This window comes from Brachyistius frenatus, unplaced genomic scaffold (genome assembly GCF_029030835.1).
Source record: "Brachyistius frenatus isolate BFR_SWC_R1_liver_20210118 unplaced genomic scaffold, ASM2903083v1 Contig_335, whole genome shotgun sequence".
NCBI lineage: Eukaryota > Metazoa > Chordata > Actinopteri > Embiotocidae > Brachyistius > Brachyistius frenatus.
Genome location: NW_027210934.1, coordinates 219,923 through 236,301, shown reverse-complemented (window position 1 = coordinate 236,301; position 16,379 = coordinate 219,923). Strand labels below are relative to the sequence as shown.

Below are 16,379 nucleotides of genomic sequence, written 5' to 3'. Positions count from 1 at the left end.
GGCAGAAGCAAAGCAGCTTCTTACCTTCCCTAATAGATGTAGGCAGAAAGGTAAAGAGTGACGAGGTCGTCCACTTGATGAGATTTATTTGCATCAGCAGAACCAGATGAGAAGTGTTTGAGTCACACACACACTTCCACGCAGCCTCTCCATCACTCGTACACCACAGAGAAATCAGCTTGATGACTTTATCCACCTGAGCAGTGATCTATTCATCTCCCTTCTGCTCTCTTCAATCTCACTATTTACCAGCATGAATGTCGTCTCCTCTCAGTTTTGCAAATGGAGACAATGAGCCTCCCTCTGTGGCCGCCTGCTCTGCTGATGGCTCGGTGTCTCACATGAGAGGTAGACGGAGGTTAGATATCAACTACTGAAGAGTGGATGAAACAGTTTTATCTCTCTGTCTGTGTTCACATTTTGTCATTATCTGAAGGAGATGAGTTGGGCTGCCTGTGATCCATCTCATTCAATTATGCCAGCAGCAAGGCTAATTACGAGCATCACCAGCGTTTACACTCTCTGCAGGAGAGAGCGTCAGCAGCTCCCGGTCACTGCTGCTCATGGAGGGCAGTGGGAACAGAGGACATGGAGACCACCGGGGGGGTTAATGGGTCCTTACAATGAAGAGCTGGCCACAGTCATGCTGCTGAGGTGAACTCAACCTGGGTAACGTGCTGGTAAATCATGATCACATGACACTAAACACCACACGGAATAAAGATTATACGACATGTCTCTAAAATACAGAAGTCAAGGTGTAAAAAATGATCAGTGAGGACGTAGACGCACACAAACATTTATGTAATCTACAATCAGGGGTGTGCATAAGCAGATGTCTTCCAGAAAGGTGACAGGAAAACATGATGATGACCTCAAGACAGAAAGAGGAAGAGCTCCTCTGACTATTACACCTTACAGACAAAAAACACATGTATTTGACATGTGCAAAAACATGTGATCACATGTGAAACATGTATTTTGGGAAACGTTGTTGTGGAACATTTCAATGGTAATGTGTGACAACCTTTCCATATATTTTCCACGTTATCAAATGTTGTAACATGTCATAAACATGGATCATACATGTGATCACATGTGGAAAACATGGTAAACGCATGTGTTTTTTTCTGTAAGAGGCATTTGGCTGAACAATCAGTAAAAGTCTCACAGAGACCGCTGAATCTCATGCTACAAACTAAGTACATACTGACATCCCACTAAACCTGCATCCCGTTTGTTTTTCTAGAGCATGGGCATCGCTGCACAGGTTCATGCTACATATTACATATGTGCATGGATATATGACAAGATGAAGATTTCTGTTGTTTTTCCTGCTGCTGTACCACGAATGGCCACTAGAGAACAATGGTACCGCTGTGTAGCTGCTGTATCCAGCAGTACATGTATTAGTGAAGGAAGTGAGACATTATGTCCACAGGGCATTTCATAATTTGATGTCACAAGGACCCCTGCAGCCTCTGAAGACAATAATCTGACTCAGTATTTAGGCACAGCGTGCTTTTAGATAACTGCACACACACACACACACACACACACACACACACACACACACACACACACACACACACACACACACACACACACACACACACACACACACACACACACACACACACACACACACACACACACACACACACACACACACACACAATAACTGCATTACCAATGAAATGGAGGTGAAGTTTAGCATGTAATGTTTACCATGTTTGCCATCTTGGTCGAGCCCATTAGCAGGGTAACATTTCCTGACCTGCATTAAACGGATGGATTTAGCTTCATGAGAACCACCTGCCAAAATCTGCCCTCTGATCTTCCTGAAGGCGGATCTTACCGGGATCTTACCGGGATCTTACCGGGATCACACCGGGATCTTACCGGGATCTTACCGGGATCTTACCGGGATCTTACTGTGTGTGTGTGTGTGTGTGTGTGTGTGTGTGTGTGTGTGTGTGTGTGTGTGTGTGTGTGTGTGTGTGTGAGTTTGTGTGTGTGAGTGTGAGTTTGTGTGTGTGTGTGTGTGTGTGTGTATGTGTGAGTTTGTGTGTGTGTATGTGTGTATGTGTGAGTTTGTGTGTGTGTGTGTGAGTTTGTGTGTGTGTGTGTGTGTATGTGTGAGTTTGTGTGTGTGTGTGTGTGTGTGAGTTTGTGTGTGTGTGTGTGAGTTTGTGTGTGTGTGTGTGTGTGTGTGTGTGTGTGTGTGTGTGTGTGTGTGTGTGTGTGTGTGTGTGTGTGTGTGTGTGTGTGTGTGTGTGTGTGTGTGTGTGTGTGTGTGTGTGTGTGTGTGTGTGTGTGTGTGTGTGTGTGAGGCAGAGAGAGAGAAAGTGAGATGGCCCTCGGCTCTTTCTCAGACGTCACCGTCTGATCTAATTTAAGGAGTGAAACAGAGTCGTGCTGCATTTCTGAAGCTCATTGAGATTTGAAGTACGAAGCTGAATGATGCAACCGGATGTTTCTCAGTGATGAACAAACTGCAGCTAATCAACAACATCCATGCATCCATGCGTCCATGCGTCCATGCGTCCATGCACCCACTGCTTCAGCACGCTTTCCTCTTAGTCCCTGGAGCTGATGAGTCTTGCAAACAGCCAGCGTCTGAGTCAGCGCTCTGTTCTTTTGTCCTTGTGAACAGTAGCACCTTTTAATGGGAAGTGGGCCGAGGCTTTATGTCACCGTGCTGCAGAAAGAAGTGACAGATTGAAGAATGAATCACAGCAGCCTTGAGGTAAGGAGACTAATTGATCCTTGAAGCGATGAGAGGTGGACACATGCAGATTCCTTTTTCCTGGGATTGGCTGCGGCTTCCTTGAATCAGAGACGTTGATCATCTCATATGTAAAGCTGCTGTACCTGTCGTGCAGTGAATCAGATAGATGTTATACAAGAGAATATATTATTAAATACAAGCCTCCATGTGTTGTTGGAAAACAGCAGTGAAACATGACTGAACTTTACAGCTGCTGCAATCAATATTTTTAGAGCAACAAGGACGCAGTTACTACAAGTGATATGCAATGACGAGTTCCCTGATGTACACAGAGCATTTTAGCATCTTTCAGCTCATTGTTTTGGTTTGTTTTTCTTCTCGCCTCTTCTGTGTTGTTTCTGAACCAGAAAGGTTCTGCTAATAAACCTCCGATTCACCACCGGCACCAAAACCAAAGTGAGTGACTGGCTAGCATGTGACTAACCCGTCATTCATTAGGTAGATTAGAGCACGGCTTCAAATGAATGCTAACAGACCTCTGTATGCACTGCATATGTAAATAAACAAGTGTTTTCAATAAAGTTAGCCAAACCAACAATGTAATATAATAATATGTCAAAGAAGTGTTCAAAACTTGGTTTTGCTGCCACCAAGTGGCTAAAAAACAAGCAACACAGGCAGAGTCCCACACACACACACACACACACACACACACACACACACACACACACACACACACACACACACACACACACACACACACACACACACACACACACACACACACACACACACAGTGCAGTCTGTTTACATGAAGAGCTGTTGTGCAGGAAATGCCCCCCGCTGTGCCCCTTTTTCCTTGTTGTGTTCTTTCTTAAAGGTGAGCTGAGCCCTGCTGCACAGAAAACAAAGGTTTTACAGAAAATACCTGGAAAAGTCAAATATCCTTCTTTTTTACAAAATAATAAAGGTTTGATTTGAATTGCTTGCGATCGATTCCATTTCTTTTCCTTGTTTTTTTCTATGACGTCATAAAGAGTGTTTGACAGCATGCAGAGCGTTTAACACGGTCTGGATGTAGTACAGACGTCCTCCTCATCTGTCCAGCATAAGGCAGGTTTTGGCAGCAATAAAGGAAGACAAGCAGGCTTTGACAAAATATGCTAATACTTGTACAAGATAAAACATGTACACAAACATGACAGGACAAGACATAATACAGTCTCAATACAACAGAAGTCACTGACAAGCGTATGTACAGGAGGTGATTTAGCAGCTGTGAGTCGGACTCAGTTTGAGCTCCATTCGTCCTGTAAACTGTGAAGAGCAGATGGAAAAACCATCATTTTCCTTTCTAGATAAGACTAAAAGCCACATTTAAGACGTGGTAATGCCAATGAATCCCTGGCTGGCTTTCATTGGCAGTATAAGGAACATTTCCAATTCATCTAAATGCATCTTTTAAGCACGGTGACATTTCAGTGTTGGCAGTAAATGAGGTCTTGAGGGACAAATCTCTAAGAAATCATGTGTTCGGAGGAGGCACATCCACCTCCATGCCTGTTTGAACTTCCTCTCACCCTGAAGCAGAGCTGGATGTTTCACTCTTCTGTTTTGCTCGTTTGATAAAGAGTGTGTCATGGATACAGTGGCAGCACCGTTAATACGAGCGTCTACAACCTGGTTAACGTGACAGGTAGTCGGTTTCAGCTGACTGGATAACATTCAGTGGTGGAAGAAGTATTCAGGCTCTGTACATGAGCAAAAGTACCAATACAGCAACATAAAAGTGCTCTGTTACAAGTAAAAGTCCTGATTCTTCAATAACGGTACGTAAGTATCAGCAGCAAAATGTTGTAGAAGTATTCAAGTAAAAGTGCTGGTTTGGTCCCTCTGACTGATGTAATATATCTGACATCATTAGACTATGAATACTGAAGCATCCGTGCGTCAGCAGCATGTTACTGTTGTAGCTGCTGCAGGTGGAGCTGGTTTGAACTACTTTAAATCCAGTTTTATATAAAGAAACAGCAGATACATTTAAAGCGTCCATCAGATCTTTACTGAGGAATGAAGGAAAAAAAAAATTCCGATCCACAAATCTGTTTTCAGATTTCGGACTTTTTTCCTGTCTGACACCGAAAACGTTTCTTATGCATAGTCAGCATGATAAGTAGCATTAGTACACACTTACCTGTACGATCTCCAGCATCTCAGCTTTACTGATGTACCCGTTCCCGTCCAGGTCGTACATACTGAAGGCCCACTTCAGCTTCTGCTCCAGCTTGCCGCGTGACGTCACACTCAGTGCGATGATAAACTCCCGGAAGTCTATTGTCCCGTCGCCGTTAGCGTCAAACGTGCGAAAGACGTGCTCGGCAAACTTTGAAGCGTCTCCGTAGGGGAAGAAGTTCCCGTAGATCTTCTTGAACTCCTCCATGGAGAGGTTCCCGCTGGGGCAGTCCCTCAGGAAGCCCTTGTACCACTCCTGGATCTCGTGCTCGTTGAAGTCGGTGCTCTCCAGCAGGTCCTGCATCACCTCAGGACGGAGCTTGCTGTTCTGCTTCCCCATGTCTGTCGGTCCTGTCAATCACTCGGCTCACAGCTGCGAGACAGAGAAGTGAGACGGTTTGATTTCATGAATAATCAGTTTATGGTGCAATACAGTGAAAGACAGAGATGAAAGCAGTAGAAACAGTTTATTACACACCTATTCTAAATGTTCAGACCTTCAAAATCTGAATCACAAGCTGAATGGAAGTATTAGTTTTTATGTATAGACGGATTTCAAAGTGGCATCATCGGAGGACAAAACACACTCTCAACAACAGAGATTTCATGATGAGTCTTTTTCAATTGTCAGTTGAAGAGCGAGTTGAAGAGGCAGCCTGTTGCGTTGCTCCGTCTACCCTCTCTGGCAAAACCAGACTGAAAACACGACACCAACGGAGACACTGTGCGCTCCTTGTGATCGTACCTGGGAACGAGGCCACCGACACACAGCTCCTTCAACTGGAAGGATTTCATCAGTGGGTCGTATGTTGCCTCATTCAGAGACAGACAGCGACCAGCACACATCGATCTAAAGGATTATTATATCAAACTCTCTTTTACTTTGAAAGGTGTGTTCCGTAATTTGGCTCCATTATAGGATGTTTGTTGTGTAGCCTTGAACCAATGTACACATCAGCTGAATATGAAGTGGACTGGAGCTGCCGACCCATCTGCTGTGTCCTCAAGTGGCTTCGCTGAGGTATGAACAACCCTTTTTTTCAGACTTGCCGTTTATCAGGACTAAAATCACTCCCTTTTACAAACTAATGGAACTTTCCATGGAAAACAGCTCCGTGTACTCTGAGTACACTCGGTGCCATATGCCCGACGCGGCTTTAATTACTCTATAAAATCACTACACGCACCAAACCAGGCTGAGATGCACAGGAAGGAAGAGGTGGTACAGGCAGATGATATGTAAGATGAGCTGCTCAGCAAACCTCCTTCAGATTCAGAGCCTTGTTATTCTCTTCCTGATCCTGGTACATCAATGTTTGTATGTAACACTTATAATTAAAGCTTTATAATTCCTGTCTGCAGTTGATTTAAATATTCATATATATATCTTGGGTTATTATGAGATCAGATGGACTATCCAGTATTTATAGATCCTGTGCTGCTGTTCCAGTTATAAAATAAATCGTTGAGCAGTTCAATGACATCATGGAAATGTGTTTCAAATCCATAATTTTGAAGTCACCACTAAAGCACAGAGACCTGATTTGATCTGATTGATTTCACCAATTCACAATCAATTGTTTAATTATATGATGGCAATTTTATTCAGTCTTTTTCTGTTAATCCAGACAAACAGGGCAAAGCCAGCTAAATAAAAACAAGGAAGTTTGAGATAAAACATTTCAAGATCACAATGCACACTGAAAATGAAGCAGAATAATATTTCGTAATACTGAGTTGAGTATTAAAATTTGACTGATTATGACATGGTTATTTCACACAGCTGTGTATATCGTATGTATCGGCATGATTACTTGTTCATGATGACCCAGTGGAAGAGTTGTGTGTCTGTTTTCTATCTCTGGTGACACAAACAGGAAGTGCCTGTTCCTGGTCTCAGAGAGATTGTACTCTCATTACAAGAACCCTCCTCTCAGTGCGCATGTGAGTGTTCATGCTCATATTTTAGTATTTGTGTTATCATAAGAACATCAATGCAATTACCACACAAGTATAAGCACTAAAAACGAGTACAGCATATTCAGTAATCTGACCTGCTTTAGAGTTGACGAGTTTAGATGGTGTGCATTTGTGTTCATTGTGTTCAGCTGTGCTGTCAACCTTGCTTCAGCCTTCACTCTAAAAAGTCTCAGGAAATGAGTCATTTATGTCCTCAAAGGCACCATGAGTATGACTGTGCTGTGACAAAACCATAAAACACGACTGCAGAGAGCTTCTTTTTCACATCCATGTGAGTGAGGTCATCTTCAGCGCCACGCTGACTACTACAATCTCATACGGAAAGAAATGAGAAAATAAGAGAGGCTGACAACTCGGCAGTCTGGTCTGATATCGAGGTTAAACCGAGGCTACCACCAAGCTAAAGTCCCACAATGTAAGCGAGGATATCTGAGAAGTGATAACTTATCAGAGTGCTAAACTATCTATTGTTAGAGCCTGATGGAAAAGCTGGAGCTCCAGCGATGCCCTAAATGACAGTAAAGAAAACAGCCGGGTGTCACCGAGCAGCTTCAGAGAGCTCTGATGTCTGGATAGGACAGAATCCCCATCAAGGGGAACAACCGCTGGATTGGCAGGTGAATGAATGGTGGTTTTCTTGGTTTACTTCTATCACAGACTTTTGTTTGCACAGCCAGAAACTGCCCTTCTCACATTTAAACAGAGACAAAACGAGTTAAACAGGCAGCACAGACAGCATATCGACAAGTAAGAGACAACTGGATTCCACTGAATTCATCATGTGGAAATGAATCCAGATAATAATGTAGACTGTAGGATTGCTGGCACAAGTTAAAGAGGAGTGAAAGAGCCGGTATGCTGCTTCAGAAATGCCTGTCAGACGGTGAGAAACCTACAGAAACCCGAGCCCTCCTCCTCCCACTGCTGGATGAGGAAGGTTTGTGTGGACCTGCCGCATGCTGTGATCAACCAGCTGTTCTTTAGAGGAGAAAGTACGCAGGGTTCCTACATCTCTGCCTTTCTGTTTGCAGCACATTTGCTTCTGTTACTTTGATGTGAACAACTGAACGCAGCAGCTGACCGGCTGCTGGGAGACACCGTCCCTGTGTCGAAGCGATCATTGCGTCTCGCCTCTCCGTATGACAGCTGGCTTCTCACTGCACCTCTGAGTGTAACCATTCAGATCAGATGTAAACACTTTCCACTTCAGATGTGGTCAGACGTCACGTCTTAACAACTTTCCTTTCCAACCATCTCTGTGCTCTAAGAGTCTGCAGCCACGCTAGCAGCCGAGGCTCTTCTTAAATACAGCGGGACTTTGAGCTCAATGCTAACATGCTGACATCTGTCAGGCTCTGTGTTTTCCATATTCACCATCTCACTGTCGTTCGGTGCAGCTGAGTCTGATGGGAATGTCACTCGTTTTGCAGGAATTTGGACAAAAATCGAAGCACCGGACAAGTTTTGACCACATGACGAAATGCAAAGACAGAAGTATCGGTGTTGTGGGGATCGTGCTAAAAAGCACCAACACACGGCACTAAATGTGATGCAAAGTCTGTACAGAATCAGAAACGACGACGCACAATGACAACGAGTCTCATGCTTCCGTTCTTGGACTGTATTCAGACATGAAATTGAATTAGTGGGTTTTATCTTTGTTTCCATATTTTATGCTGTTTATCTGCTTTTACATAATCTGCATTTTGTATGAAGTCGACAAGAAAGGAATAGAAGGCCCTCAAAATGAAATGAAAGAGAATCCCAAATCATGAAAAACAAAAGAAAACATCACAGATGTTTTTTTTTTTTTTTATCCTTTAGCCTACAAAAGCAGCTGAAACTGAAAAATTAAAGGTTTGGTATGAAGAGTTTGAAAAAACTGATTGAATGCCAATTACTGCACTGGCAAATGTTGAAGGTGCTGCTACAGCAGGGTGATTACCCTGCAGTCTGCTGCCAAGCTTTTCATCGACTGGGCTCCTCAGCCATCAGCCTGTCCACTGCAATAACACCGCCGACACACACACACTCATGGCTGTAATTACTGACCTGTCACCTGTTATGACACACTCTATTTCCAGCCTGTACATGTACGTTTGCGCTCACACGTCACACAGCCACGAAGCCCTCTGCTGCTCCTGATGACGAGCTCAGCTGACCGAGGAAGCTGCTGACGACCCGCTGGTGTGTTGACATGGATTATTTTTTTATTTTATTGCTGCTTGTCTGTATGTGTGCGTTTGTGTGTTTGTAATTCTCACCTCTTGAATTCGATTTTTTTGAACCACTGGTGTAACTCGGTTTTGTAGCTCTTTCTGTCTTATGACTGGTGTTTGAAATGGTTATTAATGTAGTCAGAGGAGGATCGAAAGATGGACAGATATGAAGACAGATACTGGATGTCTGTGTGCGTCTGTGTTGAAAAGAGAACAAGAGCGAGACAGTGTACTGTACTGTCAGTCAGAAAGTCAGATTGACAGGAGCTAACATTAAAATGAGTGGACACCAGTCTGCGGTTCAGATGGTCAGGTAGCTGCAGAGACCTGTATTTTCTTCTGTTGTTCCAAGAACAGGACATTTGAAATAAAATGTGTAAAACCTTTACTGGTTTCATGTATGTGACTACCTTTTATTAAGCATGCACAGCTTCTTGTACACTTATATTTTAGATTTGGCTGCACAATGTGATTGGCCAACATGTCATACAATGTAGTTCATCAGCCGGTCACGTTTCCTCTTTTGAAGCCGGCCGCAGAGCCATTTCAACGTCGCTTCAACTCACTCCAAACAAACTGATTCATTCAAAGAGCGATTCACTGAAGCCCACGTCGCTCCCGGTGGCAGGTGACCACCTCGCATGGCACCTCTTGCGGCATCGGTTTGTGAACGTGTGCATGAATGGGTGAATGGGAAATTGTAAAGCGCTAATGTGAAAAGGTGGTCTGTAAGTGCAGACCATTTACCGTTACAACCCGACTCCTTCACACACACGCTCACCGGTTAAGCTGAAGACACTTTCCGGTCACTTCCTCTGTGGACAAAACAATTTCTATGTGAAACACGAGGCCTCTTGACGATGAAAGGCTGTGAGGTGTCAGCGCTGTATGAATACATTTATGAGACAGCTCTCATACACTGATGGGAGAGAGGCAGCGAGAGGGGCAGAGACAACCTGCAGCAGGATGAAAGCACAAAGAGACAATACAGCCTCATATACAGGACACACGTATCTGGATATTTGAATGTTTTCATCTGATACACACTCCTGCCCTCATCAGCCTCTTCTTCCTCTCTTCTTCCTCTCTTCTTCCTCTCTTCAAAGCTCCCCATCTTTCTGCCATGCCATTCACAAACTGTCTCCTGCACCTTTCTTCTGCCTGATTTCCATCCTCTTCATCCTCAGCTTTATTTCAACCTACACATGTCGAGTTCTCTCTTATGAAGCAGTTTCACTGCAGTTACCATAGTAACATTCAGCAAAAAATCTCAGCCATTGATGAGCTTTCTGGCTGAGTAGGCTGCATACACATTAGCATCGGCTGCACACTACTCTCAATCACACACACCAAATGAGTGACTGCGATGTGTGTGTGGGTGTGTGGGTAGTTGTGTTGGTGCAGGAATGTGAGGTGAATAGCAAGTAGCCAACTGTGAATAACTTGTACAAATTCAGAAAGGTATTAATAATATTCCTCATAGGAGGCAGGCAGTCAAATAAAAATAATAATTGGGACATAAAATGGTCCGACTGTTTCCTTTATTTGAAGCAGTCACTTTAGCCCATTCATTTGAATAAAGTCTTATATTGCCACATTTCCCATAAGGACCTGAGGGGTGTAAAGAGAAACTGTAATGCTGCCATGGATTTAGTGGGTGATATTGTGTTCGTCTGTATTTGTTTCCATTCAACGTAAACCAAATTAGCATTTAGCAGCTGTTTGCAACAGACACGCTGTTGGATGTTCTGAGCCCCAAAACATGCAGTGGATCACCTGACCAACTCTCCTGAAATATACTTCACACAGGATTACAGATAACAACAAAAAAACGTGCTCTAAAAGACAGCTCATCCAAAAAGTATTGGTACAATGCCCTATTAGCTTCAGCTCCCCCCTCCCCCCCCTCCCCCCAGTGAAACCCAAAGCAGCAGCTGTTGCAGCGGGTGAAACGGGCTCCAGGTCCAGCTGCACCAGAGTCCTGTGGAGCAGGAATCTCAAACGGAAAAGTCTTGTAAAAGGAGACGTTGGGCCCAAAGTGTAAACAATCCAGTGAACCGAGAGAACGAAGACATGGAAGAGAAACCAATCTCCAACGACGCAAACCTCATGACCACTTTGGGACAAACGATAGCGCTCCTCCGACCGAGCGGCTGAATCTCTTCCCGTCTTCATTTGCAGATGTCAGGAGACGTGTTCTTTTATATGAGGCATATAAAATGCACGCTTCACTGTTTGCCAGTTTCCATCATGTGTTGACTGTAAATTCTGGTATCAACTTACATTTTGAACATTTGAGGAAAACCTGCAGGTGATAAACTTGAAAGTGAATGAGTTGTTTGTGTGGTGAATCGTTTGGAGGATCCCTTTTAGGGCCAAGCGACTGGAAGGACTCACTGGTCGTAATAACAGTCTCACTATTCAAAGCTTAGCAGATAGCAACGGCTTGTCTCAGATGTTTCTCTTGTCCTCTGCCTTCTCTGGTGACGATGGTATTTATAATGGTCTTTTAGCAGCGTCGGAGGCGAATCGCTGCTCCGTACTGTGAAAGACAACCATTAGCGGTGGTAGCTAACCAGCCGTCAGGCTGCGAGTCAGGATGAACGTAGACCTCAACAGTAGACCGCCGTTCATCATGTTGACTTTACCTTCAAATTCCCCTGATTTCAATCCAATCAAATACGTGTGGGATGTGTTGGAAAACCATCAGTTGGAGTCTCCACCTCACGACCTGCAGCACTTACAACGTCTGCTGCTGACGTCAGACCACAGCACACCTTCACAGGTGACGGGTCACAGCTGTTCTGGCAACACAAGGCCTACCAACACAATCTTAGGCAGGTGGTCTTGATGTTGTGGTTTATTGTTTTATATCTCAAAGGAAATCAAACTTTGCAAAGGAAAACCAAAGCAGTTTGGTATGAAACCCCCCAATAAGTATTTGATGCTGACCACAGGGAGGTGATGTGCAACCAGAAAGACATACTTTTGGTTTGTGGAGAGTAAAATGAAAATGAAGAGCCAGCAATATAAGAAAGTTTCCCAGAGCAGGGGGAAGGGGAAAGCTGCTTTCTTTCTTTCTTTTTGGAAACATCTGTACACAGTTCTTCTTGGTGCGAGGCAGCAGAACAATGGACAGCAGGAACAAGAGGGGAGGTGGAGGGGAGGTGGGACAGAGACGGACACAAAAATAGAAATTAAAATAAGAAAGAAAATGCTGAATGGGTGGTGACTGGGTCTGCCTACATCCCACTGGGCCTTCGGAGGCACTCTCTGTTGTCTGTTTTCAACCAGGAGGCAATTCAGACAATTTAATAGTTTCATCACTGAAGCAGTGTTTGTTTAAGGAGGCAAATTAGAACCAATGTGCTCATTTTTGGGGTGAAAAGGCAGAATTCCAAAATCATCTTCCAGAAACTGTGAAATCAAAGTTAAAACCTGTAGACGGTCTGTGTATGAAGACACCAAGATAGAAAACTTCCTGACAATGCTTGGCACCGCGAGGCGAGGTGGGGCACGGAGACGGGCGCTGGCAGACGGCCAGCCAGGAGCTGGATGGAGGGCGACCCAGAGGGGGGGCGGAGGAGCTTGTCCTACTTGGACTACAGACAACTATTCCAGTAGGTGACTCCTTGTTTCTTCCCCGTTCTTTTAGAAAGAAGCTGAACAGACCAGCAACAGACAGACTCTGACTGGAGCTGCTCACCGGTGAGCTCGATCCTGCCCACAGTTGTTATTTTCATCCCTTATACTTTTAAATGGTCTCCTTAGCATTCATTAGGTTGCTATGGCAACAGACCCGCTAGGAGGAAGAGCAGGAGGCAACCGCACATAGTGCCTATTGATTCAGGAGAAAAAGAGAGAACTGGTGAGAAGCACAAGATGACACACTTCCTCTCGTCAATTTCATAATCAGCTTAAAGGTTAGGTAATTTCATGTTTGAAGCTACGGTGCCGAGATCTGTGGCCAAGCTGAAGGTATTAAACAGTAATTATAACTATTTATCATGGCTTCTTTTTGCCAGCATTAGAAGCATAAACGTGTCCAGACGCAGGACAACAGCTGCGGCTGCGTGGATCTCCGGTCCTCCTCCTTTGTGCTCAGCAGAAGACGACCCCTGCCTCGGACTCGGAGGTCGTGTCTAATTTGTTTGGCTCCCTGTATGCGGCGCCCTGGCGGGAGCTCTCTGTCTGCCTGGCACCGGATCACTGGACCTGCTTCATTGGTTGGATGACTGATTCCTGGGTCCCAACAGGGGGGGAACAGAAAAGATGTCTGCCTTTCTGTTATTGTGGTTCTTATGGTTCTGTGACCTGCTGCTAAAATTCGCATCCAGTCCCTCCTGCTGATCTCTCCATTCACACACACTGCACACCGTAAACCGCTCTGTGATTGGTCCTTGAATTGAGACAGAGGTAGATTTAGTCCGAGATGGCAGATGCAGACAGCTCTGTTTATCAGCTGTAGCTAGCAAGCTAGTTAAGGTGAATTTAGACTCATGAGCTGGCTCACCCTCTGGCCGTCTCTCTTTATAATGTTAAAACAAGAAGTCCGTGAAGACTGGGACTGAATTCTAACATAAGCCCGTTTGAAAGCTTTGCTTTCATATTTGGACCAACTAGACGGAGGATTGAAAGGTTGTCCAGGTGTGCGTGCGTGGCTATCTCGGTTAAGGTTAGTGTAGCAGCATCTGAGGAGATGTTACACAGTGGACTGTTTTAAATGGAACCTGCAGCCCTGAAAATCCAGAGTTAAAGAGCTGTGTCGTTGCTAATCTATAACTACAATTGGTGTTCAGCGGAGGGATTTAACATGAACCAATAATAACATGTGCTCATGACATTGACTGCATGTATGAAACAAATCTGAGCTTCGTTTTAATCTCACTGCTGGCAGAGTAACAAAAACAAATAAAGAAACTTTCTAGAATCATGTAAATCTTGGCTTCTGCTGCCTGCTTTGCTCTTTTCAGTCCAACTTAATTTTTCTTAGAAGACTGAGAAACTGAAAATAAAAGAATCGACTCGCACATTTAATAACACCTGCGGAGCTCGAATTTCCATTAGCTCTGAGAAAGATGAAGACGGATGGTTGTAAAATATGCCAGAGCTGAACCATAACTGATAAAAGCTGTTTGCAGAGCAACTATAGGAGCAGCTGGAGGATGTGTGTTTGTTACAGGAGTGGCCTCACGTGTAACAGCGCTTTATGAAAGTGGAGACGGGGAAAGAAAAAATGTGACTCGTCCAGAGCCTGGAGATGGTTCTGATTGAAAAATGCCTCTGGGGATGCAGCGAAGCTCACTGTGCTTCCTGTGGTCAAAGAAAAATATAGAAACAGGATATAACATCACGGAAAATAACAAACACAGGGGAAGTTACATCACAGTGTAGGTCAGGGGTCAGGATGAACCCAGGGAACTGGGAGGTGTTGAACACGGAAGGGTTTGGAGCATTAAAATGTCTGCAAAGAAATACTGCTCATCAATTTATTTTAGTTTTCATTTTCTGTGTTGTGCCGAGTAAAGTCAGATTCTGTAAATGTTTGATGTAAGTAGAATATGTTGTATAATTACAATTATGTTGTAGATTAGTTGTGATGCTTTAATCTATACATCAGTGACTCAATCTGTAGCTGAGACAAGAACATTTAAATATTCATGTACGGCTTTAAGTGTGCAAAAGTCCTCAGCACACATGGATGCTTTATGTTTCTGGGAGCAGCAACAACGCTATTTGTTTAACAGAAGAGAAGTTATCATCTGATACACCGAGAACACAACAGAAGGCAATACAGAAACATAGAAAACATAACAATAAAAAGAGATAAAAGTAAAGCAAAGGCTCTCAACAATAAAAACAAATCCTCAAAAAGAGGGAGTGAAGAGTCACAGCTTATTTGCCTGGTTTTAAAATTGAGATCATTCATATATAAGTGCAGATTAAAATAGAATGAGGTGGAATTAGGTACATTGATGTTGTTGTACACAAGCCAAGATAATTTCTCACAAAGGTGTTGCCAGGAATGAAAGATATCTATTTATGGATAATTCTTTTCATATCAGTCACTGATAACGCAGATTTTTTGGCAAAGCTTCACATCGACCTCCTGAGTTGATGTTAGGAGATATTTTCTCTTCCATCCATAGCTTCTGTCCATGTTTTCCACATGTCTCATGTTCGTAGTGGCTTAATAATTCATTAATTCATAAACTGGGTTTAATGAAGGTTGGTGAGTTAACGGTTACATTCTTTTCCTTTTACTATCACTGGCATGTGGCATTGTAAATATTTTCACATTGACGTACTAATGAGAACATTATACGGACAGCAGCTTTACAGAAACACGTTGTCAGGCTGCAGCAGATATTTACACCGTCATGATTTCCTGGAGAGAAATGAAAATATAACGCTTTCATCAGTAAATATATTGACCAAGCAGACACAGAAGTCTCCGTTTGTCCTTCAGTGAGAGATAAAAGCTGAGGAACCATGAAAAGGCACAAGGTTACCGCCCCAGATGATCAAACAGAACAAATGACACATTCAGCCATTATTCAACGGTGTGAGTGGGAAGCAGCGGCGGCGGCCTGCAGTGAGAGGTCGCTGCGTCTGCAATCATTAACTACAACTCTGTTGTCTGTTTCTGCCAGTAAACAAAACGCTGCAACGGTACGCGCTTATGACAGAAGAAATAGATATCGGAGAGTCGTGCTCATTCGAAGCTGCTGTGGTAACGGCCTTTCTGGAGACAATAGGCCAGATGATGTGTGCATGTTCCTCACTGTGTCTTTCAGTTTACGCTCGGTTTGGTTTCACATCTCTAACTTTACTGTTTTGGTTCAATCTCTCAGCTTTCTGTGAACTTCTGGCCTCATGGAGGCTCAATCGGCTAAGAGCCAGAGATCTCTTAGGCAGTTGCCGGAAACTGAGCAGAGCCGAAGTCAGTGTGAATATCGGACAGGCTGTGTTCAGATTGACGATAAAAATCAGCAAATCTGATCAAAATCTGATTTCACAGATTGACTGAAGTGATCCGATCCGATCCGATCCGATCCGAGTGTCAGTCCTCCACCTTTTTTCGTCTGAGCCACATTGGTTGCTCTGTGTTTATACACCAGTCCATGTTCACAGTATCAGCAGGGAAAACTGATTTCATTGATTTCTGTTTGTTAATAAACTTCATATTCATGTGCTCAAAATGTGCTGTGTACTGT

At 43.8% G+C, this 16,379-nt stretch overlaps 1 protein-coding gene and 1 long non-coding RNA gene across 3 annotated transcripts in view; one reads left to right on the top strand and one right to left on the bottom strand.

The window, feature by feature from the left end:
• Positions 1-16,379, bottom strand: part of ncalda (neurocalcin delta a) — a 44,396-nt gene that overhangs the window by 8,812 nt on the left and 19,205 nt on the right. For both annotated transcript variants that reach the window (XM_069723588.1, XM_069723587.1), the window contains exon 2: positions 4,926-5,336. In XM_069723588.1, coding sequence (XP_069579689.1) covers positions 4,926-5,303 — 378 coding nt within the window. In that variant the 5' untranslated portion in view covers positions 5,304-5,336. The remainder of the gene's footprint in view (positions 1-4,925; positions 5,337-16,379) is intronic.
• On the top strand, positions 2,537-3,634 carry LOC138635885 (uncharacterized). Its single transcript, XR_011312189.1, has 3 exons — positions 2,537-2,749; positions 3,139-3,187; positions 3,612-3,634. It is a non-coding gene; the product is annotated as an uncharacterized lncRNA (long non-coding RNA).